The 25799-nt window shown below is 42.8% G+C and overlaps 1 protein-coding gene across 1 annotated transcript; it reads right to left on the bottom strand.

Annotated features, from left to right (window-relative positions):
- Positions 1-1596: 1596 nt before the first annotated feature.
- LOC104535922 (germinal-center associated nuclear protein-like) lies at positions 1597-25683 on the bottom strand (the record flags this gene model as incomplete). The annotated part of the gene is given in 28 exon segments (XM_010192995.1): positions 1597-1755; positions 2234-2384; positions 3025-3231; positions 4223-4352; positions 5107-5361; positions 5500-5890; positions 7122-7219; positions 7586-7844; positions 8301-8454; positions 8879-9013; positions 9700-9768; positions 10031-10228; positions 11493-11645; positions 12173-12286; positions 12911-13042; positions 14254-14354; positions 15340-15530; positions 16255-16499; positions 17556-17716; positions 18297-18459; positions 19134-19402; positions 19624-19821; positions 20315-20454; positions 21429-21625; positions 22728-22875; positions 24723-24801; positions 25456-25491; positions 25493-25683. Coding segments are annotated over 28 exon segments (4724 nt in total), but the record flags the coding sequence as incomplete, so codon positions are not given.
- Between the last annotated feature and the right edge of the window lie 116 nt (positions 25684-25799).

The following is a 25799-nucleotide window of genomic DNA, read 5'->3' as shown; positions in this document are numbered from 1 at the left end:
GCTCTGCACGCGTGGGTTCGAATCCCACCCTTGTCGGGGTTTTTGTTCCCAAGCCCTGGGCAGGGGGGTCCAGGAAGCGAGGCCCAGCCGCTGCAGCATCCTGCCGCCTGGCAAGGGTGGATGTTTTACTCCAGACAACTCCGTGATTACAGAAAGCAGCACTCTGCAGCAGGAGCTTTTGGACAGCACACAGCTGACAGCACAGTTCAAGCCACTAAAAATTTATTAGGTACAAAATACATTTACACATCAGAGAGTGTGAATTTTTACAGAATTCCAGGTAAAGTGAGAACATCAACAGCAGTACTGGAATAAAGCATGGCAGACAGCAGCACACAGTGAAAGTTAACACAACTCAGCCCCACAAAAATATATATAGTATGAACAGCCTCGAAGCATAATGTCTCCAGTTTAAGTTTCTTATTTCAACTTAATACTAAACCTAGAAAAGCAAGACTAGCTTAAGAGAAATAATACAAATTTTATTTTAAAAAAACACCCAACACTTCCTTTTTTGGAAGGCAGTTGATAGTTTTGGACTACTGAGTATTTGAAATGAAACTCCAAGTCAGACAACTAGGGTCTAGGAGGCAAGACAATCAGCATTTACCCTCAAAGCTGCAGTAAACTGTATTTTACCATGAAGAAGCTTCTGATTGAATTACAGTATCAGCAGATTTTTCTCAAAGAAAAAAAGATTGCTTGTACAGAAGTACTGCAGACAAACTACATCTTCCTACTACTTACTGGGAATCAATATTAAACTAAAACCAAAGGTCTTCTACTTCCAAAGCCACAGCTTATTAAACACTGGAGAATGCAGGTAATCTGCTCTCCCAAAATAAGGCAAATTACTTCTCCGTAGCTGTTCACTCAAGACTGAAGAGAACATCCTGCTTTCCAGCATGAGTCAATCTGTAGAAAAAGCAACTTCATTTGGTTTTAATGCTGTAAACATTCAGTACAATAAAACTTGGGCCCAGCAACACAAAAATCCTTCTACATTAGCACTGGGCATTGTTCAGTACAAAATATGGCCAACTGTCACACCAACTCGAGAATGACAGCATTGACTGATGCAAAACAGCAACTTCAAACCATGGTGCTGCTACAAGGTAGCTTCTGCATGAAGCAAGCAAGTACAGAGCTGGGACAGCATCTCAGGGACTGTGATGACAGAGAACACCTGCTCCGATGTTCCCCTGGGCCCTTGCTACCCGACAGTTCTCTCCTGGTGAAGCTGTGTTTACCCACAGCAAGCTGGTAGAGGGAAAAGGGGAAAAAAAAAATCATGAAAGCATCAACTTAAGGCTTTCCAAAAAAGGGATCTGGCTCATCTCCATGCCTGTGAAGCAGAAAAGGAGGGTGGCCCAGAGCAGTCAAAGCTCAGCAGCGAGCCAAAGGGACACAGCGAGCCACAACACAGTCTCTGCACACAGCAACCACGCCAGAAGGACCCAGGCCCCACATCTGCTCTGTGTTCTTCTCCCCCAGGGACACACGCTTTTTCTGGAAGGTGCCCCAGAAGCTTATCTGTCCTGGCCCTGCATTTCTTTACCAAAGTCTCTTGGTCTGCACAGTATCTCTCAGCTCTGCTCAAATATCCACCATGTCCATCAGAGCAGACAGGTGGAGCTGTGAGGCAACTTCACCCTCCTTGTTCGCTCTGAGGAGCTGTTGCAAGTGTTTCAGTCTGTCTGACACTGTGGGGTTTAGCTCCTCTACCAAAAGTTTGCATTCCTCTTGATTCCCAGCCTAGGCAGAAGGAAAGAGAGATGAGAAGCAGCATTACCCAGTACCAACAGGGTACTTTTCAGCTCAAATGTGGGGGAACAGCCAGTGAGAAGAACTCACCCCAGGGAGGTCAGCACCCCCCACCCCTGAGAAGGTAAGGCAAAAATAGTATGTTCTGCTATTTCTGTCCCCAGACTTCCTTTAGCTGGGGGAAGCTGACCCACAACAGTGATTCCCTAAGTGCAGCACCCCAGGGGACACTGTTGTGACTGACAGAAGCAGAAAGCATCTATACCTGTGCAGAACTCCTATTCCAGATCTGCAAAAGGCATTCCCCTCCTTGGAGAAGTTACTGCCAAGGTGCAGTTTTTCAATCCTTTATTTCCCAAGTCTATCCAAGGCTGCACGCACATTCCCACTAAAAGTTTTGCAACTACGGCAGGTTTGGCACCTGCACTCTTCAAAGCTACAGCTAATTCTCAGTGCCACCCTTTCTTACCTCTTGAGAAGACGACATGGGACTCTTCATCAATGGACAGATGACAGTTGGGGTGCAGACCAGAGACTGAGGGAGGTAGAGAGGAAGACCTACGAAATCACCATGGGGCTCAATGTCCTCAGTTAGACATTGGTGCAACTGTTCTTCAAACCTCGAGAAAGATCAAGAAGCACAAGTCAGACTGCAGCCTGGCTTTGTCCTTATAACCAACAGGTAAACCAAGAGTTTGGGGTTCAGAGTTGGTTGCAAGAAGGAACCGATGTTCAGTCATTTCCAACACTGATGTACTCCACTGCTATGTCAAAAGTCCATCATAGATGGTTGATGTACAGAAAGGAGCCACACAGACTGAAACCAGCCAACTGAGAGGGAAAGCAGAAGGGACAAGAAACCCTTAGGGCAACATCAAAAGCTTTAGTTCTTCAGCTTTGTTACACCAAACTAACATCCCAAAGAGGACTTTATAAACATTTGTGATACTGGAGGACACAGAGCCTACTGTACACACTGTACTGCTTTAGTTTCAGTGGCTTGACTGACCACAGACAGCTTCCAGCCATTCCTCAAAGCTCCAAGTATTTCTACCATCTGGGACCATTCCTGTGATGGAAACAGAAGCTAGCAGAAAACTGCACTGCACTGATGTACTTGATGAAATTAGATGAAACTGGAAATAGTCTAGGCTGCTTCCTAGCAATGGAGGACTTCAGCTTCCCATTACATAGAAGTTAGAAATTGTTTACAACCCTAAGTCAGAGCTGCAAGGAAAGGATGCTGCTCTGGAAACTTACCTCCTGCTTTCTATTTTCTCCAATTGCAACTGTGCCAACAGACGCTCTGGGAGAAGCTCCTGGGCTGAGGCTGTGTCTGTGAATTCATTTGCCCTGGGAATGCTCTTTTCTTGACCTGACAGCATGCTCATGCCACAGCTATACTGACCTGGAATCATGGAGATGCTATAGGGTTTCTTAAAAGAGCTGGGAGATTTTACCCTTGACCTGAGGGGAAGAAGGGGAAAAAATAATACATCAAAAAAAGAACAGAAACTGGTATGAGCATGTTGATATTTTCCCTACTAGCCTGAAGTCTGGAGATAGCAGGGAGTGAAAACTGATCATTTGGAGACAATCTCCTGGTACCAGGGTCCAACATACCACCACCTGCATGTGGGATTGGAGAGCTCATCTGACAGGGGGCTGGGATTCACCCCCAAAAAAAGGTATCTACCAAACATCTCCTGCCACGCTGCAGAGCAGCAGCCAAGCTTCCTAGCAGGAAGAGAGACTGGCTTCACTCTGAACAAGGCTAGAGAAGTGAGCTAGACTCCTGAGATCTCAAATACTTTAATATGACACAGCTCTAAGGCACCCTCCCCTTTCAACCCCTAGCATTTTCTCTTAGCAGTGGGACTTCTCTGATGCCTTCCCACAAGCTGAGAACAATCCTCTTTTTGAGCTCAAAATGCTGCAACGTTAACATGCAATTACCAAAGAGTAAACTTGCAAATCATTTAACGTGTACTTCATCTGTCAGGTCCAGGTTGCACCTGAATGTAAGAGACATGATTTATGCTCATGATTTATTCCTATCCTCCTGCCCAATCTCACACTGTTTTTAATCCATGATTTGTGTGCCTTGAGTACAAGTCTAACTCCAAAACCTCAGCAGTGCTTTCTTAGACAGAGGTTAATTTCTCCACTTACAACACTTTAAGGACTCCCCAAGCTATCCATTTCTTTGAGAGCTGAGTAATCCTGCAGAAATAAAATCTACTTACTACCCTGTTTCAGCCCACCCTTGGACATCATTTCAAGAAGATGTACACAAGCACGTTCTGGGAGGATGCCATATGCTGGTTTTCAGCATCCTGACAGCACTGTGTGTTCATTGCAGAGGCCCCAAGCAACCTCCTTGGAGTTCACAGAGCAACTCTGATGGCTTGGACAGCTGAATGTTACTCCCACAGGCAGTGACCAGCAGCCGTCTCACCTGTCGTGGCCTTGTCGGATCTCCTCCTGTGTGCGCAGTCTGGCTTGTTCCCAAGAAAAAGGGAGAGTGAAGTTCTTTAAGTGCTCCTTGAAGAAGTACACACGAATCTGACCATCTTCACTTACTGCTTCTGTGAATAAACCCAAACCCAACACTTACTATTAGAACAGATTTCCCCCTTCGAAAGAAAAGCTCAGTATTAAAAAGCCAGTTTGAGGAAAAAAATTGTGTTCACTTTCAAGTAGCTTTAAGTTCTAATCTGCACGTAAAAAGGAGTCTTCTAGAGCTGATTTACTGTTCAACAGATACCAGATTACTGGGAAAGACTATAAAAGGCTGCTTTATCTTAATTTTTAAAATACTACTGCATCCAAGTTCAGTGTTCAGTGGGTTAAGTGGTCATTTTACTACAAGAGACTCCCTACAGTTAAGCCAAACAGGGCACCAAAAATACTCCACACACTTGAAATGGAAAGCAAACAGAATCCAAGACATATTTCATTAATCTATGAGAGTGCTCATCAACAGTGGTAGCCTGTCATCGCAGTTGATCTGAGCTTACACGATTTTTTGAGGGACCAATTCTTTGCCTTTGGTTGCATATAAACTCTCTCCTACTGGGAGAGGAAGGTTGACTGACCCTATTCCTTCACACACAGACAAAATTTTTACATCACAAACTCAAGTCATAATCAGCAGTAAATACACACTCCAAAGAGCATAAAGATGTGCGGTTAAACATGGTGTCATCCTGCAGGACATCAAGACCATAGCTCCCTCCCCACTACATATCACTTGCTGCCATGCATAAAGGCACCACTGCCAAGTTATTAAACACAGTTATGCAAGAAGTATCATCCACGTAGTAGAAAGACATGTGATACCTGGAGTGACAGGCAGTTTGGGAGGTCTCCAGTCCCTCAGTTTATGATCAATGCAGACTGCCAAGATATCATCCCAAGGGATCTCATCCACAGAAGGTCCACCTTCAAAGTCCTCAGATGTTCTGGTTTTCCACTTCTGGTAAGTTTTGCTCAGCAGATTCTCCACTTGAGACTGGATCAGTGGTTGAGTACGGGAAGAACTAGCAATCTGAGACGCATACTGAAAAATCATGCGGCAAACAGGACGCCAAGGAGCTATGGAGAAAAAGGAAATTGCAAGAATTAGTGACAGAGATTAACTACCCACCTTAGAAGCTGACAGATCAACACAGAGCAGGCACATCAGAGATAATGACATGCTACCAAGAGGGCACTGCAACATGAAGTACGTACCACCTAATGGAGGCAGATCTAGGTACGGGATTTGGAAAGACAGCACAGCCTTCTTCAGCCAAGCCAGGTGATCAGGCATGTTCCACTGCAGGTGGGGCAACAGCTTGCTACCCCCAGGCTCTGAAAACTCAGTAACAGGCCAAGACAAGTCAGAAAGGTGCTCTGAGGACGCAACATCCGAAAGAAACTGCAGCACACAGTTATATAGCTCTATGATGACCCCAGGCTCCTGAGATGGCAGCCCAGCTAAACGCCTCTCCTTCCAGTCATTGTAGAAGCGCTTGCTAAATTCACCATCAATTCCATCCTCAATGAACTCCTGAAGGGTCTGACAGCAGAGCTCAAGGGAGTCAGGGCATTGGGAAATCAGCCAGCTCACAGCCACAGAGATCTACAACACACAAAAGATGGGTGGTTGGAAACTGCTCCACAATAATCACGACACAAAGGACTCAATCTTGCAGCCCCAAGTTTGATGCCAGAGCACTCAAGACACTATGCAGCAAAATACAAACAAATCAACTATCACTATCCCAGTATTTGCAAGAGTAATTCTCCAACTAGGTGGTCACAACCTAAATTCCCATGCAGCAGGCTGAAGAACAGACAGGAAGAGGCGGTTCACACTAGGTGTAGTTGTGCTGTGGAATTCCCTGCTGCAGGACACTGGATGCGCCAAAAACTTATGTGGGAGAAATTGGACAGATTCACAGAAATGAGCCCAGGGCCCAATACCCAGAGAAACCATCTCTGACCCTGGCAAGATGTGATGGTTTGTGGGGGAGCATCAATCCAGGCTTGCCTAAGAAAGGTGAGAATAAGACACCTTCTTCAGACACCACGAGAAGGGAACACAGGGCTGGAGCTGCTTTTAATCTGAGACAGCCTGGCCATTACCTCTCACACCTCTCCAACCTATCCTGCTCTCACAAAAAACTATTTCAGACTTGTAAGTATAATTTTCCATCATAGGTTTTAATTAGTCTCCAGGCCACCACAGCCAAGCACTCAGCAAACTGAGGAACAAGGGGAGAAGCTGGTGTCTTGAAGTTGTCAGAGAGAGATCTGTACCATCCTTCCTTGTGAGAGGATAGAGGCATCCTTCAGTCACATTCATCAAGATGCAGTAATACTGGGTGATCTCACAGTAGCCAGGAGAGCTAGAAAGGGTCCTTTGCATTTTAGGACTGGGACCTTAAGGGTGGTAAGGCCTACCCACCACTAGCACTCATCTGTTAGGCAGCAACTGTAGCTCTGCTAGTCAAGACAGGCAAAACTCTTATGTAGCAAATGCCACTGATCTCTAGTCAGTTAAACAGAATAGTCACAAATAATGGAAAACTAGCAGAAATATTTAATTTTAGAATAGTTCTGGCTCATGTCAGAATCAGAATTAACAAGTACCCAACTCCAGCAAATTCAGGTGTGTGAAAAAAATGGTGAAAGATTTTACTGAACAGAAATTATGTTACAGAAACTTCAACAGAAAAAGTGTCCCATTACACAAGACTCGGTTGCAATTTAAGCTACTGAGAACATAACAACTCCTTATAAGGCATTTGTAATTGAGAGGTTAATGATAAACCAGTCAAGTATCACTTCATGTGAGTTGCTGTTCTTACCCTTCTGGTGCCTTGTAAGTCGTTGATAGAACTTGGGAGCTCAACAATGGTGTAGGCTGAAATAAGCTGGGCTGAAATCAAGTCCTGCAGCATCAAACCTTAAAAATAAGAAAATCCACCACACACTCAGAGAAACAACAAATGGTTATCTCCTACTCTGACCTGGTCTCACACTGTGCACACATTCACAGCATCACTTCTCTCCTCCCTCCTTCCCTAGGCACTCTCAAGATTAAACACCGTGTGCAAAGGAAAACTGGCAGCCAAAAGAAAGTTCAATTCTTTCCATATTCATCAGTTCCTACGGCCTCTGGATTTCCAGCAAAGCTTTGGAAAGCACAGCACTTCAGTCTCCCCCTTTATGAGATACTGTATTTGTAAGACTACACTAGCCACAGCAGTTCTACTTGGGGCAGCCCTAAACATTTGCATTCTATTTCCAAGGCACAGAAATTATTTCGTACCTTCTTCTACTTCTTTCTCTGTGGTCTCCTCTTCCTGACCGGGGACGAGAACCACCAGGGGAACTATCGGGTGGAAAGGTTTGGCCTGAAGCAACTGTTTCAACTGCAGCAAAGCTGAAAGCCAATAAACATCGTCTTCTGCAATATCTTCGCTCCTAACTCGAGGAGGCAGGAGAAGAATGAAACCACTGGTTCCAAGCAAGTCTTTTTGCGCCTCAGCTGTATCAAGCTCAGAGTCGGACAGTGCACCATGCGCCACCTACACAAGTTACAAAGATGACAACAGTAACATAGCTAAACAAGCTGGTTTTAAACTGAAATCTGCAGTTTACTATCATTAGCATTCACTTTGACATTTGTTACCAGGAGCTCTACAAGCCCTAAGAGAATGAATTATAAGACAAACAAACACAGATGTGTCCAATAGGTGCACGTGAGCACAAAAGTGCACTGCAGCACCTGATTTGGCATCAGGAATTGATATTACTTAGGTTCTAACTATTGCACTGTATTTAGGCAGGTATTTACTCAGTTGACTGGAAATAAGGACAAAATCCATCTTTTTTCAGGCCTTTTCAACAACCCCATCCTGCCCAGCACCATCTCCCTCCATTTGACAGGACACAGTGTGAAAAGCCTCCACACAACATCCAATGGAAGAGAGCACACCCTGCTTTTATGGCCCATTAGGTATCAGAAAATTGTTCTCACCTACCTTTATACACACACTGACTTTAATGCTTCTGCTCCCTTGCATGCCAAGAGAATTAAATAACGTCAATGTTTGAATTCTGCCTTCTGTATGTGAAGTGGTTTTCTTCCAGCTTTTGTCTCCCATAAATTTGGCTTTCAACCAATCTACCAATATCCTAGCAAACAAGAAAGAGTGGGCTTTGAGGGTTTTTATTTTTTTAAAAAAGGCATTTTAGGGTTTTAGCACCAACACCTCTGAGATACCACAATCTACTGTTACCCCAACATTCACATTGCTTGGATTTTTCTAAATAGCTTTTAAACATCCTGAAATCCTCCACACTACTACATATCTCAAGGTTTTCCGTTTTCAGTGCGAGCAAAAGGAATTCAATAAACAATGTCAGGAGAAGATACAGACCACTGCAATAAATTAGATCTATATTATTTAGAGTGCTCTGGAGGAAAAAAAAAAGACCAAACAAACTGGAAATTTGACATGGTATGTGAAAGACATTCACCAAGGACTCTATACTGTAATAATTCTTCTATTTGACTGCCCTGTGTGAGACAGGGACCCAGCAATCAACTCCTACTTACTTGTTGGGATCATTCTCTGCATATTCATCATCGTTTGGCAAAACCAACAGCACCTTCCAGAAGACTTGTTCTTGTTGAAGTGGAATATGTTCACCGATTAATGAGACAAGATCCAGGGGAGTCCAAGCTAAATCACTTAAAAGAGAGAAAGAAACTGGTGAAGAGACCCCCTAGCAATCCTTCCCACCTAGGGAATGTTTTTCTTACTTTGAAGAAGTTACAATACTGTAAGTAGCTACTGTCCAGTTCAAACAGTCCAAAGTTAGAGTTAATTCTATAGATCTGCTGCCCATCTATTTCACCACAGACCAGACACCTTCAAGAACTGCAGCTGCTAAGATCTGTTACGCAAGCCCTACTTTGCAGATTGTGGGACCATACGTGCATTGTTTCTCTTTCACACTGCTTCAATACTCCCATTGGCCAGCAGAGTGCATGGCAAGCCATGAGTAGGCAGATTTCCTACTGCACTTTAAACATCTACATCAATCACTTTGTGCCACAAGCCAGGCTAGTAACAGTTCATTTGCTCCTCTCCCTCTGCACCCTATCCCAGGACCCATCCTACCCAGGTACTAAAAAAAAACCCACTTAACATCCATCAGATCCTTAAAGGTACATCCACAGCAACAGAACCAGACGGCCTAATGCTTTAATGAATTTATCTTCCAGCTTTCCTTATCTCAAAAACAGTCCCAGAAGCAAGACTGCAAGCAGACACTCGAGTATGATTTACCACTCCTCAGTGACATTTTAGAGATTCTCTGGCATTTCTGTTATAGTTTCCTTAGAAAGAAAACAAGGATCAAACACCAATGTACCTCAACAATTGCTGGTAGAAGTGCTGAACTTTCATGTCATGTACTGTCTTGTTCCTCAGCCAATTCAATCTGGAAACAAAATATTCTTGGCTGTATTTTTTGACATAAAACAGGTACTTTAACCAAATTTAAGAAACGCTAAGACCCGAGAAGTACTGGAGACACTTCAGAAAGTTGCCGTTAATAGAAGGACTTCTTGGGATTTTCAGTTTGGAGATATTTAAGAGCAGTTCTGCAAAACCATTAACACTCACAATGGAAGGACTACTTTGTAACTTACTTTCCAAAAATCAAACCAATTGCCAAGTGCTGTCACTAGAAGTATCCTTACCTTGTCCAAGAGATTCCCAGCTTTCCACTATTCCCGAGGTTTACAATTCTCTTGCACAAGTTCTCCATGGCTATAGGCCACTCCGCACTAGGGGACAGTGCTTTCAGTGTATTTTCTGGATCTGCGCAACAGGGAGCAGCCGGAAACGCCCTCATTTGACGTTTCAACTTTGTTCGAGCTGCCACTGCCTCTCTCCACCTTCAGAAGAGAAAATATAAAAAGGTGACATGAATAAACTTCTGCAGACCAAGCGGGTTTTCTTATCTTTGTTCTTCAGACTGAATTAGTCTTTTCAAGACACTAGAAGTCAGTCTGCCCAGGGGACAGCATGAGGTGGTGCATGTGGCTGTAGTGGACTCGTGTTGTATTCCTCTACGCAGCCAGGAAGTCAGAGCATGCACAGGATGAGGCCTGTCAGCTGTACACATGCAGTGTCCAAAAGGGATCCACCCCATTCAAAAAGACATCACATTAAAAAAGGAGCAGCCTTCTGCTTCACAAGCTGCACTAGCTCTCAGTGGCCAGATACACCACAGGAGGGATGCAAGATTGCCCCCCTTCCATCTCATCCATGCTCAGCTGTCCTAGCTGTGCTCCACATGCAAGAGTTCAAGCATAGTTTTCCTTCTCTGCTTTCAGCGTGCTTATTCCTAGCACATAATGTGTTTTACAATGATCCGTTACAAAGCTTCCAGATACCTCAAACACTTGCTGAAGATACTTTTGCAACATCTATTGCAGCAAGAAACGTATGCTTCTTTTTTTCTTGTTTAAAAAAGCAAACTCACCAACAAGGAGAGAACGTATAATAAAACCTTTATCATTAGATGTTTGTATACTTTTCTATGATCAAACGATTCAAAATGGGTGGCACCCAACAGTATTATAATAAAAGAATGCCAGTTTCATGTATCTTTAGGCTCCTCCTTAGGTCTTCCCTATTGCACTGAAGGCTATTTATACATGCCCTGAAGAGACACACGAACTCAATTTTAGGACAGAAAGTACTCTGACAGGGCAGGTGTTCCACAGAAAAGAGACCAGCCTGTTGCTTCCTCTTTAGCAGTGAGGAATGCCACCTGAAATGCATCTCAACACCAGAGACATTAATGTGTCTTGGAGCACCGTAACAGCCACTGAACACTTAGCACACATTCAGAAAAACAAGTGTCCAACAGAAAGAACATAAGGGGAAATTACTACAAGTTTCTAAACAGAATGAAGCTGAAATCTCCTACCAAGCTCATTACCTGACTCCAGTGAGGTGTGCTCCCCTCCCCATATATACTGAGTAACTTCTTAGAGGTTAGCAATGAGACTAACTCTACCCTTACAGTGCAGACAAGACAGCAAAACACTGTCTCAAAAAGAATGCAACTAGAAAGCTGTAGCTCAAGCTCTATTAACCGCTCCTTGCCAACACACCCAAGAAAAGCAGTTGTGTCACGGGGTGGCAACTCACCGTTGCAAGTACTTGCAGAAACACTGGAGCTCCTGAAGGGTTTCCTTAGCAATCTGGAAAATCTCGTCCTCCAGGAAGATGTCCATGACATGACCACAGACTTCTTCTGAACACCGGGCAATACGGGCTTGCCGGTCTCTTTCTAAGGCACATCTAGTTCAAAAGGAAACAAACCACAACCTCTAGCAAGGTAGAGACTGCAGCAAAACGCCAATACAATTAGCTGAGGTGCAAACAGGGAAGAACATTGCCTTTAGTAAACAGGCGGGCTTTTCCACACTTCTACTTTACTGCTCTTCTAAATAAGACCTGTAAACAATTAGAAGTCATTCAAGATTTACACTGACTACGGGCTTCCAAGGAAGGGTCTAAAAGAGAGTCCACAGCTGAGCCATGAGGGAGTCAGAAGAAAAATAAGCACACAGGGCAGCCTTGTCCTAGACAAAGCCTCTATTCCCTTCACCCTGAAGGACCTGACACAAGGTCACTACTGCCTGACACAGTGTGACTGCATACTGGCAGCCCATTGTACAATCAAGGACATTTCCCCTCTCTTTTAAGTAGCTTGTGGAAGATGACCTCAAAGATGGGCAAGCAAGAAGTCCACCACTCCCTGACAAATTCTTACCCTTAGGAAAGCATCCTATGGCAAAGTAAAGCATAAAGCACATTGTACGTACTTTAACTCATTGGTTGAAGCTTCTTGAACGCTCTCCTTTATTACTTCTTCCATTAATTCCATACCCACCAACTGGCTCAACTGCTTTATTAACTGTTCCCTTTCCCGCTTTTGCCTGGAAAGACACAGAAAAGATTTACACAAGTTGCAAGACAACAGTGGTGAGGCTTACACAAGCAAAGAGATTTACACTGGCAAATCTGCCACTTAGTTACACAAGGGCTATACAGAGTGTCAGACAACTAGTTTGCCTAAAATGGAGTTCTCCACTACCTTGTTTCTCTCTCTAATCAGCTTTGCATGGTGCCAGATTTCCCCACAAAATACAGATAGCAGTAGGGTTATTTTACTCTTACCCCACTAAGCTACGAACAACTAGCTCACTCAGAAGGAAAAGCTCTTGCATACAGCAGTGCCAGGATTCATCTCCCCCTCTGGAAGCTCTGGCTGAATAAAAGTTCCTAAAATTCACACCCACCCTTTTCATAGTGGCTCTATGAAGTCACCAAAATACTAACTAACAGACCATTTGAAAACACCCTTCTGTGTTACCTTTCTGACAGCCTGTCCACACAGCCCCAGGGCAGTTCATAGTGAGGCAAACTGAGTGCTCTTACCATGGAAGGAACACACAGGGCCTGAGCACATGGGCAAGTAATCAGGTTGGCACCAGATGTTGTAACACTGACCAGGTGTGTGCACAGCCCACTCTGCCCCACAAAAAAATGCAGCAACTCACCTCTCTTCCTCCACTCTGCGTCTTTCCTCTTTGACACGCTCCATTTCTGCACTAAGCACACTTCCAGCCACTTGTCTGAGGATCTCCCCCATCACTTCAGCCACGAGTTCCTCCACAGTGGCCTCCGAGGTGCTGTGCAGAAATAGCAGTTCTCTTATCAAAGCCAGAAGAGTTTACTTTTCTCAAGCGCACCCTTGCTCTCTTGTGATGGGCTGACTCCAGACACCAGCCAAGCACCCACACTACTACTGTCTCACTCCCCTCCTATCTTTTTTAGGGAATTGTTCTAACTCTGTTCTACTCTGTCTGTTGAGCAAACCCTCCAATTTACAGCAAGTGTGATGTTTATGGTATGGAATAATTCTGTCAGCCAGCTTGGGTCAGCTGTTCTGGCTTTCACGCCTCCTAGCTTCTGTAGCTGGTTAACTCAAAACTGCTAATGACCTTGACAGCTACAGCAATCTGCATACCAGTGTTGGCTGAAAACTAAAACAAAATGTCTTACCAACTTTGTTTTCCACTAAATCGAATATTATAGTCTTCTCAGAAATGCATTTTTCCTGTACAGAAGACTGATTCTACCCAGCAAAACCAGGGCATGTCCCCACATCAGGAGAGTGGAGAGCACACGAAGAACAAAAGCAAGAAAATTCATGGATTTAGATGGACAGACAGTCTAATAGATGAAGGAAAAAAAAATCCACACTCACATTTCCATCAAACAAAGCAAAGGTATTGCCCAACCAGTCTCCACTCAATGGCCACCCTGGAAGCCTGAAAACTCCACCTTCTTTTTCCTCTAACCTAGTTTTATTGCTGACTATGACATTACATGGTATGGACTATCCTTTTGGTAAGTTCAGGTCAGCTGTCCCAGCTGTGTTCCCTCCCAAACCTCTTGCACACCCCCAGCCTACTCACAGAGGAGGACAGAGTGCAAAACAAGGAAGGTCTTGACACTGTGCTCTTGAGCAATAACCAAAACATTAGTGCATTAATAATTCTATCACAAACCCACATCTATGACTCTACCAAGTACCTCGGAGAGGAAGCATTATTAGAAGCAGAGAAGCAACAAGATCTGGATTTACTTCCCCACTTTGGGCATCTGTGGCAGTGGCGAGAGTGACAGAGGTTTAGCCTCTCATTAGGCTAGCTGGTGTGTAACAGAGGTGGTAGACAACTGAAGAAAGGTCTGCTTTTCCCTCAACCATATCATTAAGACCATCTCCACTACAGACTTTGCTTTGCTTAGTTTTACAATCTTCACACACGGTGCTGCTACAGCAAACTGCAGCTTTGATGACAGACTCCACAAATAACCAGCAACAAATGCTCTTTACCAGATAGCTCCAGTCACATAAGCCACTCCTGCTCTGCTGATTTCTCTGCACTCTCCTTTAAGGACATCATGCACGAGCCCGTCCACCACTTCGGCGATGTCCTACAACACAGGAGAGGAAGCAGTTAAAGCAAAATGTGGTCCTGCTCAGGATGGCCCAGGTGCAAACATGAACTGAGGCCTTTCAGCCTTGTTTAACTGACTGTAATTGACACCACCACCTGTATTTCTACTTACAAACTAAGCTAACAATCAAACACAACAGCCTAAGAAATTTTAGACTATCTGAAAAGCTAACAACAGCCCAGAAACAGAAACAGCTTTCTGTATTAAATATAGACAAGTCAAGTTAGGAAATCCTAGCTAAGAAAAGAGAATTTTGAGAGAGATTCTTATTTTTGTATTTGAGAGTTTCTCCTAGAGTTGCCGTTGCTCTACAAGTACTAGCTGATTTAATTCCCAATGACCAGGTCTAATCTTCACTGAAATGTAGCCACATTTAGACAGAATACAGGAGGTGTACTCTACAACACAATGAGACACACCAAGACACGTTCAGCATTAGTACACATCCAAACGCGTGTGGGATGGTGAAAAAGGGGAACAGCACAGATACACGGGGTAAACATTCAAGAACCAATGTTAACAGTCATATATTCACAATAAGAAGCTTTGTCATGTCTCATCTGAAGTATGTACCATTAAGAAACAGCTCATAATTATTTACTAAAGCAAAATTTACCGAGTCAAGATAATCACTTTCTACTGTCACTTTCTGATTCTCTCCTTAGAGGTTTCTCAAGTGCTGAACAGACAGGACTGTTCATACTTTGAAGAAGTCTGAGCAAGCACTGTATTTTCAGGCTTGCATGTGAAGTCACTCAAGACTTTCTCTTATCAGAACAATTCAAGCTAACAACTTCTCCAAGCATCCACAGCACTGAAGCACGGAAGAGCCGTCTCCTTATAGCTCTACATAACACATGCAGATTCTGGAAACCTAAAACAGCCTAAAGAACACAGTTACCTTTTAACGTATTTCACAGATCTTTCACAAATACTTCATGATGGTTTTAAATTTCCTTACTGTGTCTGTGTAGACAGGCCGAGGCTTTGAAGGGAAAGGCTCAGGTTGTCCAGTGGGTTGGGAGACTGCCTGCGTAGGAGGCAGCATTGGTACAAGCTGATGAGGTAACAGCGAGGGCAGAAGATGAGCTGGGGGCTGGACTTGTACTGCTGTGGCTTCTAAATCCACACCTCTGCCTTCCACTCTTTCTTCTTGGGAGAGGGGGAAGACAAAAATTAAGGAAATCAGTTCAGTCACAAATAGGAGAAAAAATTATTCTCATCTTCCAAAGTTAGGTTGTCTGATAAATCTTATTGGGTCATAAAACAAGTGCATAACTGAAGCTCGTTGCCTTAAAGTTAAAAATGTAATTATATCAGAAATGAATTTAAAATTATGAATATTCTATAAAAAAATATTATCGCACATTGCCTTCAATACCAAGTACATACATTTCCAATAAAACAACTGTTTTAAGTCAAGTACACCTAGTACTGACACACGCCTCTTGAATAAATGCAAAACATCTGCACTTTCAACATGGGGGAAAAAAAAAATCATATGTTTAGCCAACTTTAAAAAACACACATGATTATACACAGTGGAAACAAACAGCTGCAATACAAAATTTGAAAACTGAAAAGGGAATTGGCCACGTGAAGTAACCAGATACCTCGTTATTTCACCTATGTAAGCAAAACTGCATTATCTTCTGTTAGTATGTTTTCTGTACTAAAATATACTTTATTACTCACAAAGTTTCTTAGCTTTTACAGATACATAACTACACCTAAATCAAAACATGCTTTCATTACACTCAAATTTCCACACAATTTGAACCCACATGAGGCAAGAACAGTTTCTGCTTTGTAAAAGAAAACTGCTTACAGAGCAGTATGTTCCTGAACTGTATCTAAAATTCCTGTTCGCTCTTACCTGTTGCTTCCACACTGGATTTTTGGCTACCACTAGCCTGATCCACAGCGGTGCTTCCACCAGTGTACTTGTTCTGTCCATTGAAGCTGGACACAGGCACGTGGTGAGGCACTGAGGGTAATGGCCCACCATTTACGACTTCCCCAACGGAGACAGTTAGCTTCTGGCTGACAAATACTGATTTACGTGGTTTGGGTAATCCGTCTGGCTCCAAGAAAGCTGAGCGATTCAGCTCCACGTAAGCACTGGGGAAAAATAAAACAGAGGAGTACAACCTCAAAGCTCCAGTAACCTACAAGTTTTCAGCTGGACAGCTTAGCAGGGCAAAGCTAGACAGGTACTGGGCACTCAGGATTACTCCCTGTAGCCCCAGTCTTGATCTTTGGTTGGAACCAGAGCAGGGAAGGCAGAGAGCATTGTCCTCACAGCTGTCCTCCCAGGAAACAGGACAAGCTGCACTAAACACTTCTGGACACCCTCATGGACTATTTTGTCTCTTTCTCCTTTTAATTTTAATCCACTGTGTGTATTATCCACTTACATTTTACCTAGACTACATTACACATGATAGATGCCAAGACTATCTACAGAAGTAATTTTAAAAGCTGCAATCTTCTGATCTTGCCACCAGTAGTCTAATGATCTGCAGTTATTATTACAATGCTCAGCTTCATCCTGCCCTACATGAGGCACCGTAATGCCAGCTTCCTGAGAAGCAGACCTGTATCCTCATTTCCTATAGAGCTGCCACTTACTACAATTCAACTGCAAGAAAAGAACCCAGAACTCCTTTGTTGGTTTTTTGGTTTGGTTTTATTTTTTTCTCTACTGGGTTATTCACAACGTCTCTTTCTAGGGAGGAAGTTCCTGGAGTTCAACAGAGACAGAGCTCAATATACAGTCTCTCCTTTGTGAGAAATGTTTCTCTTTTTTTACACCAATTTCCAGAAGGCTGAAGGAATTTCGGTATCCTTGAAATCCCTTGTCACCTTATCAAAACAAGTAAAAAAAGATGTACAAGTGCAAAAAAGAAAAGCTACTGTGGGAAGTACAAAGAAAGATACAAAGTTAAAGAACTTATCATAAAATTACAGCAATAAGAATAGAACAGATTATTAAAATATGCACCCATCACTCTCTTAGTGCTTCGCTTACAGAGCCCAGCCCCTACCATTCACCTGTTCTTTTTGTTTTCTGGTTGCAAACTTCAGGGGCAGCCTGTCCACATTAACACTTCCGCTAACATTGGTCTAACCCCACTAGGCATCCAAAGGCACAGGCACCCTTCTCCTTACACTTACCCATCAGACACACTCAGGCCATAATAACTTATAAAATCAGTTGCTTCCTCGCAATCTTTGAACAGTAGCATGCGGACCAGGTGATCCAAGGGAAACACTGTACATCTTTGGGTGCTCACAGTGTAGGCAACGTTGAGAGATTTGAGAGCATCTTTACGAATCTGGTGGAAGATAAAAGGAAGAGCCACGTATCTAAGTTAGAGACCACAAAAATAGCTACAAGTGTACTATAAACATGAAAATCACGTCTAAAAGAAATTAGTACTTCATCATTAAATATCCACACAAACAAATACTCAGATTTCATTTTCTTTATAAGTTCTATGCACTTGCTTTCAAGTTTCTGCTCCCCTTTAATGCTGCTCATTTTGAGCACATCCCTTTGTGATTCTTGTGCAGAAGAAAAAGCTTGCAAGGGCTTCTAAGAACGCAGGTTGATATTTCCTTTGCAAAAGTCTCAGGCCCTCTTCTCTGCTTCCCAGTGACTTTCAGGAGAAATAATGCAGAAATTTGTACACAGTTATGGTGGAAAAAATGCTGAAAACAGCATTTTAGTATTTGCCTTTTATATCATGGCAGAAAAATCTTGATCAAAAGTTTTAAAAACACTTCTGAAGAAGCAAGAACAAAATTATTTTTAAAACTAAATATCTATCAAATATTCTGCTCTCTATTTCCTCCCAACAGCCCCAGACTGTTCTACTGATTAACACTTAAAATATCCGCCTGCCTTTTTCTCACCTGGTTGAAATAACAATGCAAGAGACAGGCATTCAGATAGGAAGCTGCTTGCACTAACTTGAAAAACCTCACAAAGTTGTTGCTGTTTAACGCAGCAAAAGCTTGAACTGCAAATCTGACTTCAGGAGAGTTTCTAACCTCTGGATGAAACTGCTGTACTTCTCTGTGGGGACAAAAGACAGACAAACCATTTACTTCAATATGAACAGTCACAACTCAATACCAAGCTGTAATAAAACAGAATTAATATTAGGAACTTAAAGCGAGATGTGCAACTCCTGTCCAAAACCAGCAGCTATGAGCTAAATTTGCAGTATTATTTACCAGTCATTAATCTTCTAATGATGACTGCATAATCAACATGCTATTATTTAGGTACACCACTCCAGCATCTAGGGAGGAAGGCAGTTAAAGAGATAGCTCAGAAAAGCAAAGTATGACTCTGCCCACAAAACATTTTTCGCTTGGTCCTACTGCAGATAAAGCAGTGAAGCTCAGGTACCATTCTGGGAAGGAAAAAAAAAAATCCTTGATTGAGAATAATGAAGACTTAACTTTTTTGGTTCATTTTTTTTTTTTTTTACTACCTGGAAAAGCTCTAGTGAGTTATTCAAGGAGATAAAACAAAACCTTTTTCTTAAAAGACACTTTTAAAAATGACCTATTAAAAAATCAAATAGAACACTACTACAGCGTACTTCCTTTGGCCAAAAAAACCAAACAAAACCAAACTTTGTAACTAAGCTCTTCACTTCCATCACAATCTGTCTAGACCCAGTCCTCATCTCAATTCTTCCCAGAGGCAAAGAGAAAACAAGTGATATACATTATTCCTACCTGAGAATATCACCCTTGTTGAGATTCAGCAAGACGTTATAACCTCTGAACTCTGCTTCACTTTTGCAATAAATCCCCTTGTTAGCCAGGTCCTGATACATCTCCTTCAAGCTCTGCAGGCATTTAGTCATGTTCTCATTGTTGATTTTGGCGTCAAAGGAGGACATGGGCTCTTCACACAAGTGGTGAGCACAATGGATGTGAAAGCGAGTACACTTCTCAATCAGAGAAACCATCAGCGGGTTGCAGAGATGCTGCTGGGTTATATCCTAACCAGAACGACAAAGAAAGCATTGCCTGTATTTTTAAACCACAGCTGAAGAGCACAGTCACCTGGCACTACCTTTGGAAAACACATTTCAACTGTGCTTTGAGTCACTTTGCAATTCAGAACATTTGAATTACTATTGCTTTTCGCTTTGCTTTTTACAGCATTACATGATATTCTCTTTTCCATCATCATTTCCTACCTCCATCCGCCAGTGCTTACCTTTCTTATTCCACGAGTTCTGTTCCAGACAAAGTCATACCATTCCCGGTAGTTTCCTTCTCCTTGATCCATAATGTTTGTAACTAAATAGTCCATGGTCATACTCAACACCTCAGAGGGTCTCAGTTCATGGGGCAAAGGTTCCTCCTGATCTGCTGAAGATCTGCTATATTCCTTGATTGCTGCTGCATGATCGACCTACGAGATGTGAAAAAAACAAAAGTTCAAGGACTATGTTCAACTTTTCAGGAGTAGAGAGGATTTCATCCCACCCATTACTTTATGTAAGTAAGGGACAGACTATTAAAGGACTTTCTCCGTTGTTCACACCACAGCCCACGTCCATTCTGCTACAATAGCAAATAGATTTTATTTTCTTTTGTGACAGGATCCTAGGTGTTGACCCAATCTCAAACTCATAACCTTCAAGGCAGCGTATACTGCTGCCCCATAGTTTTACAACTATAGCTCTAAAAGCCTGTCTGTAGCTGAACAGAAGATATAACTTACAGTGAAAAAGTAATTCTCTAGCCTTCTTGTTTTACAACGGGGAATTGAAAGGCAGTAATAAAATGGCCTACAGAAATTTTCCACCACAATTAACCAACTAAACAACACTGACAGCTTTATAGCACCAACTAGCTAACAGATGTCCCAGGAAGAACAAAATCCTGCATACAGAGGCTCATACCTTGTCAGATCCTAGAAGCAATTCAAACATACTGAGTTGGTTTCTCGTCTCCCTCATGTAGCGCTCCTTTTCAGGACACATGTCTGGGCAAGTGCCAACAACAGTTTTTGCTTTGCCAAGATCAGTCCTTTTAATTCGAGCTATAAAAAAATAAAATTGAACAAACACTAAGCATCTCTCATTTTTCTTTTCATGACAAACTATTACCCTGATGTGCCAACACTGCCCTAAGTATGCCAGATGCCTCAGCTGGAGTCTGTACACTGGTCAATGGATGGATGTCAAGAAGCATATTTCTAGGGCAACAGTTCACAAAAAAAGATGGTAGGAAAAAGTCTCTAGAGATTTCTATCCTACCTCTACTCAGAGCAAGACTGTACCCACACACTGGCATAGTCAGAAACACACAAGGATGAGGTTCCCCCACTCTGGGGCCTGTCTCAGGGCTACACTGCTCCTTTGGGGAAGTTTCTTTTACTATCCCACCTGGATATCAAGAGTACTGCTGAAAAGACTGAAGCATCTAAAAGACAGCAAACGCTTTGTATCCTAACACCCTATCCTGTTCCATGCCCTGATTAAGCACCAGTGATTTCTCAATTCCATGTCAAGTGGCTGAGAAATCTGTTTGTCAATATTAAAAATAAGATCTTTAATTAAAAGTATGGTCAGCTTTGAAATGGCAAGAACAGGATGGAAGGGTTTATAACCCAGCACTATGAAACAGAGGCCCATTTACAGAAATAAGAACCAGCTTTGTAATAGTTTGAATTTAAAGAAACACCACTGGGCTTTGAGTGACTTTCTTTAAAGAGCCTGCAGGGATGCAAATCTTCCTACATGGCCTCCTTTACAGAAGATTAACAGTCTGCTATACACTTTCCACAAGAAACACGCACATGCAATAAGTAAAACAGATCTTTTGCGTGTTCTACAAGAAGTTAACGTACACAACAATCCCTCGCGATAGAAAAGTGTTTTACAGACTGCTCCATATTAAACTCTGTCTTCAAAGCCATTTCTATAATACCAAAACAGCTTTGCAACAGACCCCAAACACTTATTTCTTTCCAGCAGAGGAGCAGATGTTACACTCATTAACTTACGTAATTACCTTGGCGCATGATTTTGTCCCTCTGGTCCAAAAGACGGTATCTTTCTTCAGACGTCTCGGCCACTAATCCTACCAGGTTACTAAGAGAAGACAATGAAGCGACCAAGGTCTCTGAGCTCTGCCCTTCGGAACCGGAATCAAACATATCTGCTTCAAACTGCAGCGCCTTTCGAAGACCAGGCTTCTTTGATGGAGAACTAAAAGTAGAAGGTTTTTATTAGTAGTACATTAATGCACGCCCCAGTTTCTCTCAGTTCACTGTTCTTTAGGTTGTCAACATCTCTATTTAGAACAGTATTTTGTTCACAAGGCAATGTATCAAATAAACTTCGTATCAACGTACTAAGATTATAAAAAGCCAATGCTAGCACCGGGAGTTAATCTGGTGAAATCCTCAGCACTGCCTTGACAACCCTGCCAAGCATTCTTGATTGTGGTGAAAGCCTCAACCTTTCTACAACAGAACTGAATCTGTCTTAATGTAAATAGATGGCTGTTGCAGCATTTTTACATCACTAAGGACAGTAGTTTGCATTTTTAACCAGAAACTAGCCTGCTGCTCCGTGGGGAAAAAACCCCAAACGCTTTCCATAGGAACAGGGATTATTAAAAGATATTAAATGCCCAGATTCAAACATATTTTTTAATCAAAGAGCATTAATTCCTTCACAACATATTACCAATTTTATAATTCTATCACTACGCATACCAAATACCTTTTCACAAATTAAGACACACCATTAAGGTGCCACAGAAAAATGACAACCCTACTATCACTTCAGCAACTGGCAGGAAACATGAGGATTTCTGTACAAAGACCATTCATTTGAAGTGAGACAAGAGGGCGATCCACACTCACCAGCTCTCTGAAATGGAGATTCTCATTCCACAGAATGGTAGTTGCCTACAAATGAAACTACTCACTTCAAAAGCTCATTTAATCATGATCACAGAAGAATATCATTACTGCTTGGTCCTATTTTAGCTGTCCACTGGGGATACATTTCCAATTTCATTATTCAATTTCCATTCAATTCCCTTACGCCTATCACAGTTACTCATGTTATGAACAAAATACTTGGAAGAAATATCCAGGCCAAAGGCCTTAAGAAGGCCTTAATAAGCAATTAGAAGTATCCTTCTGACAAAGTCCGACGTCTATCAGCTTGTAATTCAGCCAAACCAGAGGAGACAAGGGAAGCTTGCCCCCCCATAAGAACACAGCTATTAGGCACACACTGATCATCATTCGCCATTCACCATTTCCTGCCAGAGGCATTCCCAGAGGGGCAGACATACCTTTTACCAGGCACAACACTGCTAACAGAGGGTCTTATTAAGGGTTTTCGAAGAGGGGAATGCTGATAGCTTTGCTCTTCACTGCTCTGCCTTCCTTCATCTTCACCTGCTTTCTTTTCCTTGGATGAAAATTCTCTTTTTGCAGGACCTGAAGTGACAAATAAACATGAAGCCAGGGACTTGCCAAATAATTTAAGCAATAACGTTTTTTCCCTCTTGGGCAAGATGGAGAGCAGTTTATTTAAAAAATATTATCAGAAAATAAAACTAAGAGTCACGGTTTTGTGCATGTATGTGAAACTCTGAAGACAACTTGCACTAGAAGCTGTACCAAGTAAGTCTACCAATTGCTAGTAAGCTTCAGTGTTCTATAAAGAATAAGTAGTTTTTAATAAAATATCACTTAGCAGTAACTGTAATTGTTCAGCGCTTTGTCAGTAAATGAAGTCTGATCGTCATCCAAATTGAAGTTCTCTCAGGTCTGGGATATAATCCGCAAGTTATAACTCTCTACAGGATATGAAATCCATCTCACTTACATAAAACACAATTCTCAGTGCTCCTGCTGACACATTTTAATCATTGATTTCACAGACCCAGGCTTAGACTGTGGTCAGTATGCCTTCAAGAGTTATATCTGCACCTTGCAGGAAAGAATCTCCTCTCCCAGGAAGGCATTTTCAGCCAGTAGGATTTTTAAAATTCTCTTAGATTAGTAATTTCTTAAGTCTGACATTCACGTGTCACTTTAACACCACAATAAAATGACAGAAGTGAAGAGACATCCATACAGCTGCTGCTTTGAGGTGTTAATTTGCAGGAAGACAGCTTTGCGGCTGTTCATTTTCTGTGAAGGCAAGTTTGCGGTTGCTCAAAGGTGTGGTGAACCATTCATTTGCTGACAGCTGAAGTGCATCCCCAGGCTAGGATCTCAGAGGTACACACGAAGCACTCAAAGCTAAAGCAAGGAAAGCACTAGACAATTCAAGTATTCACCCAGCGGGTAAACAGCCAGCATCTCTTGCCCTAATCCCAAGCAGGGTCTGAAATCCAGGTTTCCCATTTCTAAAGCTCAGTTCTCCGCAGGTTGTTCTCCTTCTTAGTACACGCAGCGTGTAATTATTGATACGCACAACAGCTACTTCAGCAACAGATGCTCGCTACAGAACACTTCTTAACTCAGTTCTCAGGACCCTTTCCTGAAAGCAGGAAGCCCACATCCCTATCCATGCTCTGAAGCAGGCAGCATGGCATCTTGAAACTGGGTTTTCTCACATTCTCAAAGAACATCAGACTTCTAGATGAGAGCACAAAGTTAATATCATCCTACTCCTTGTGTGGCTGCACAAAAGGTTTCTAAATTCTATTGTAAAACTACACTGTCATTTTAAGTGTCTTCAGCCCTTCCCTTATGGCTGAAACAGCATTTTGTCTCAGATTAAGTAGAGTGTTTTAGACAACAGGAATTTAAGAAAGAAACAGTGCAATTCCCAATTATGATTTGCAGTCACTCACTTAAAACTTCATCAGTTCCAGAGGACAGTAATGCAGATGCTGGAAGTTTACACAAAAGGGAAAAATTCTCCAAGGGCTAAGACCCTCCTTCTGGCACGCTGGGATCCCAAACCATAGGCTGTTAAAGACTTAGAAGTTATTCTGGAAGCAATAACATGATTTCTTCTGGTTTTGTCCCCTCCCCTGCATATTCACTATTAGCTTTTGACACAGAAAGAGCCAGTCAGGATGTCACATAAAACACAGAACAACTATTTTGATGCTTCTGTAAAGGATAACCTTCAATGCTCCCAGAAGCAATGTGTACCAAACAGTCCGACTAGCAACAGTCAAAGAGAACCATCGTGGGTCTGGAGCTGCACCGTTCCTACTATGGAGATCATTTTTGTATCATTCTCAGCACATCAAGAAACAAAAACAGAGCAGATTAAATACCATTTATCTGTCACTCAGTAATCACATCTGGAAACACAGACTTACTTGTTTTCTTCTTTTGCCAAAAGGTTACTATGTCTTTGTGCAACTCTTTCGCTTTTTTTCGGGCCAGAGCTGCAGAAGCCTGTAAGAACACAAAAGCAGACTATGAAAACCTGTTAGCTCACAACACTGGAAGGCACGGTGCAGTTTTTGCCAGAGAAACATTTACCAATTTCCATAAAATTCTGGTTACTGCATTTTAATCTCTCTCAAGACCTACATGCAACAAACAGGATTGGACAGGTTTCCACAAAAATTGCTGCTTTTCCACAGCCAGCTTAGAACACTTGAGACTGTGTTTTTAAGCACAAACGGAACACGCAGTCTCCAAACTGGCTTCTCAGTACACCTAAGCAGTGACATAACGGCAGTATTTCCAGTGAGCAAGTTACCCTGCAAAGATTGCATGAGCTCACCTCACCCTTGGTGCTGCCAATCCGGAGCAGGAACATGGCAGCATATATAACTCAGGTTTGGGCGATGTGAGACAACAAACAGGAAAGATCCATCTGGTGTTTGAGCTAGATGCTCAGAGGACAGCTAAAGCCAGGCAGAGCTCTGGCAGATTCCATGTTTCAGATGCAGCTCTGTACACTGCTATTGTAATACAGGGCTCACGATACAAGATTTTTCCCCAGGTGAAAAACACTGAGCATTACCAAACAGGTGCAGTTCTCACCAGAGCTGGACCCACCTCACGCGCTCAGATTTACGCCCATTCTTGTCCAATACTCACATGATCAAAAAAGTGGAGAATGGCCATTTTTTTTTTTATTGCGCCTGGTCATGCCCCGCCGCACTTTCACGAACTGGCCAAAGTGCTTCTCCAGCACCGTCCTATCATTCAGGTAATCGGGGATGTTCTTGCACTGGATGCTCGTCAGCTCGCTGGGCGACAGCCCCCCCAGTCCCTCCGTGCTCTCGCTGCCCCGAGCTCGGCGGGCAGGGGTGGCGGAGGCAGCATCTACAAAAAGGGGTAGGCAGTCACCTCAGAACGTGGGGTGACACCCGGCCGGTGGGGTGTCCCGCGGCTCCCCCCCGCCCCAGCCTACCTTCCCGGGGGGATTCTCGGGTCTCAGC

Source organism: Mesitornis unicolor, unplaced genomic scaffold (assembly GCF_000695765.1).
Source record: "Mesitornis unicolor isolate BGI_N332 unplaced genomic scaffold, ASM69576v1 scaffold32609, whole genome shotgun sequence".
In the NCBI taxonomy this organism is placed as follows: Eukaryota; Metazoa; Chordata; class Aves; order Mesitornithiformes; family Mesitornithidae; genus Mesitornis; species Mesitornis unicolor.
The sequence above is the reverse complement of the archived record's forward strand: the minus strand, read 5'-3'. Positions and strand labels throughout refer to the sequence as shown.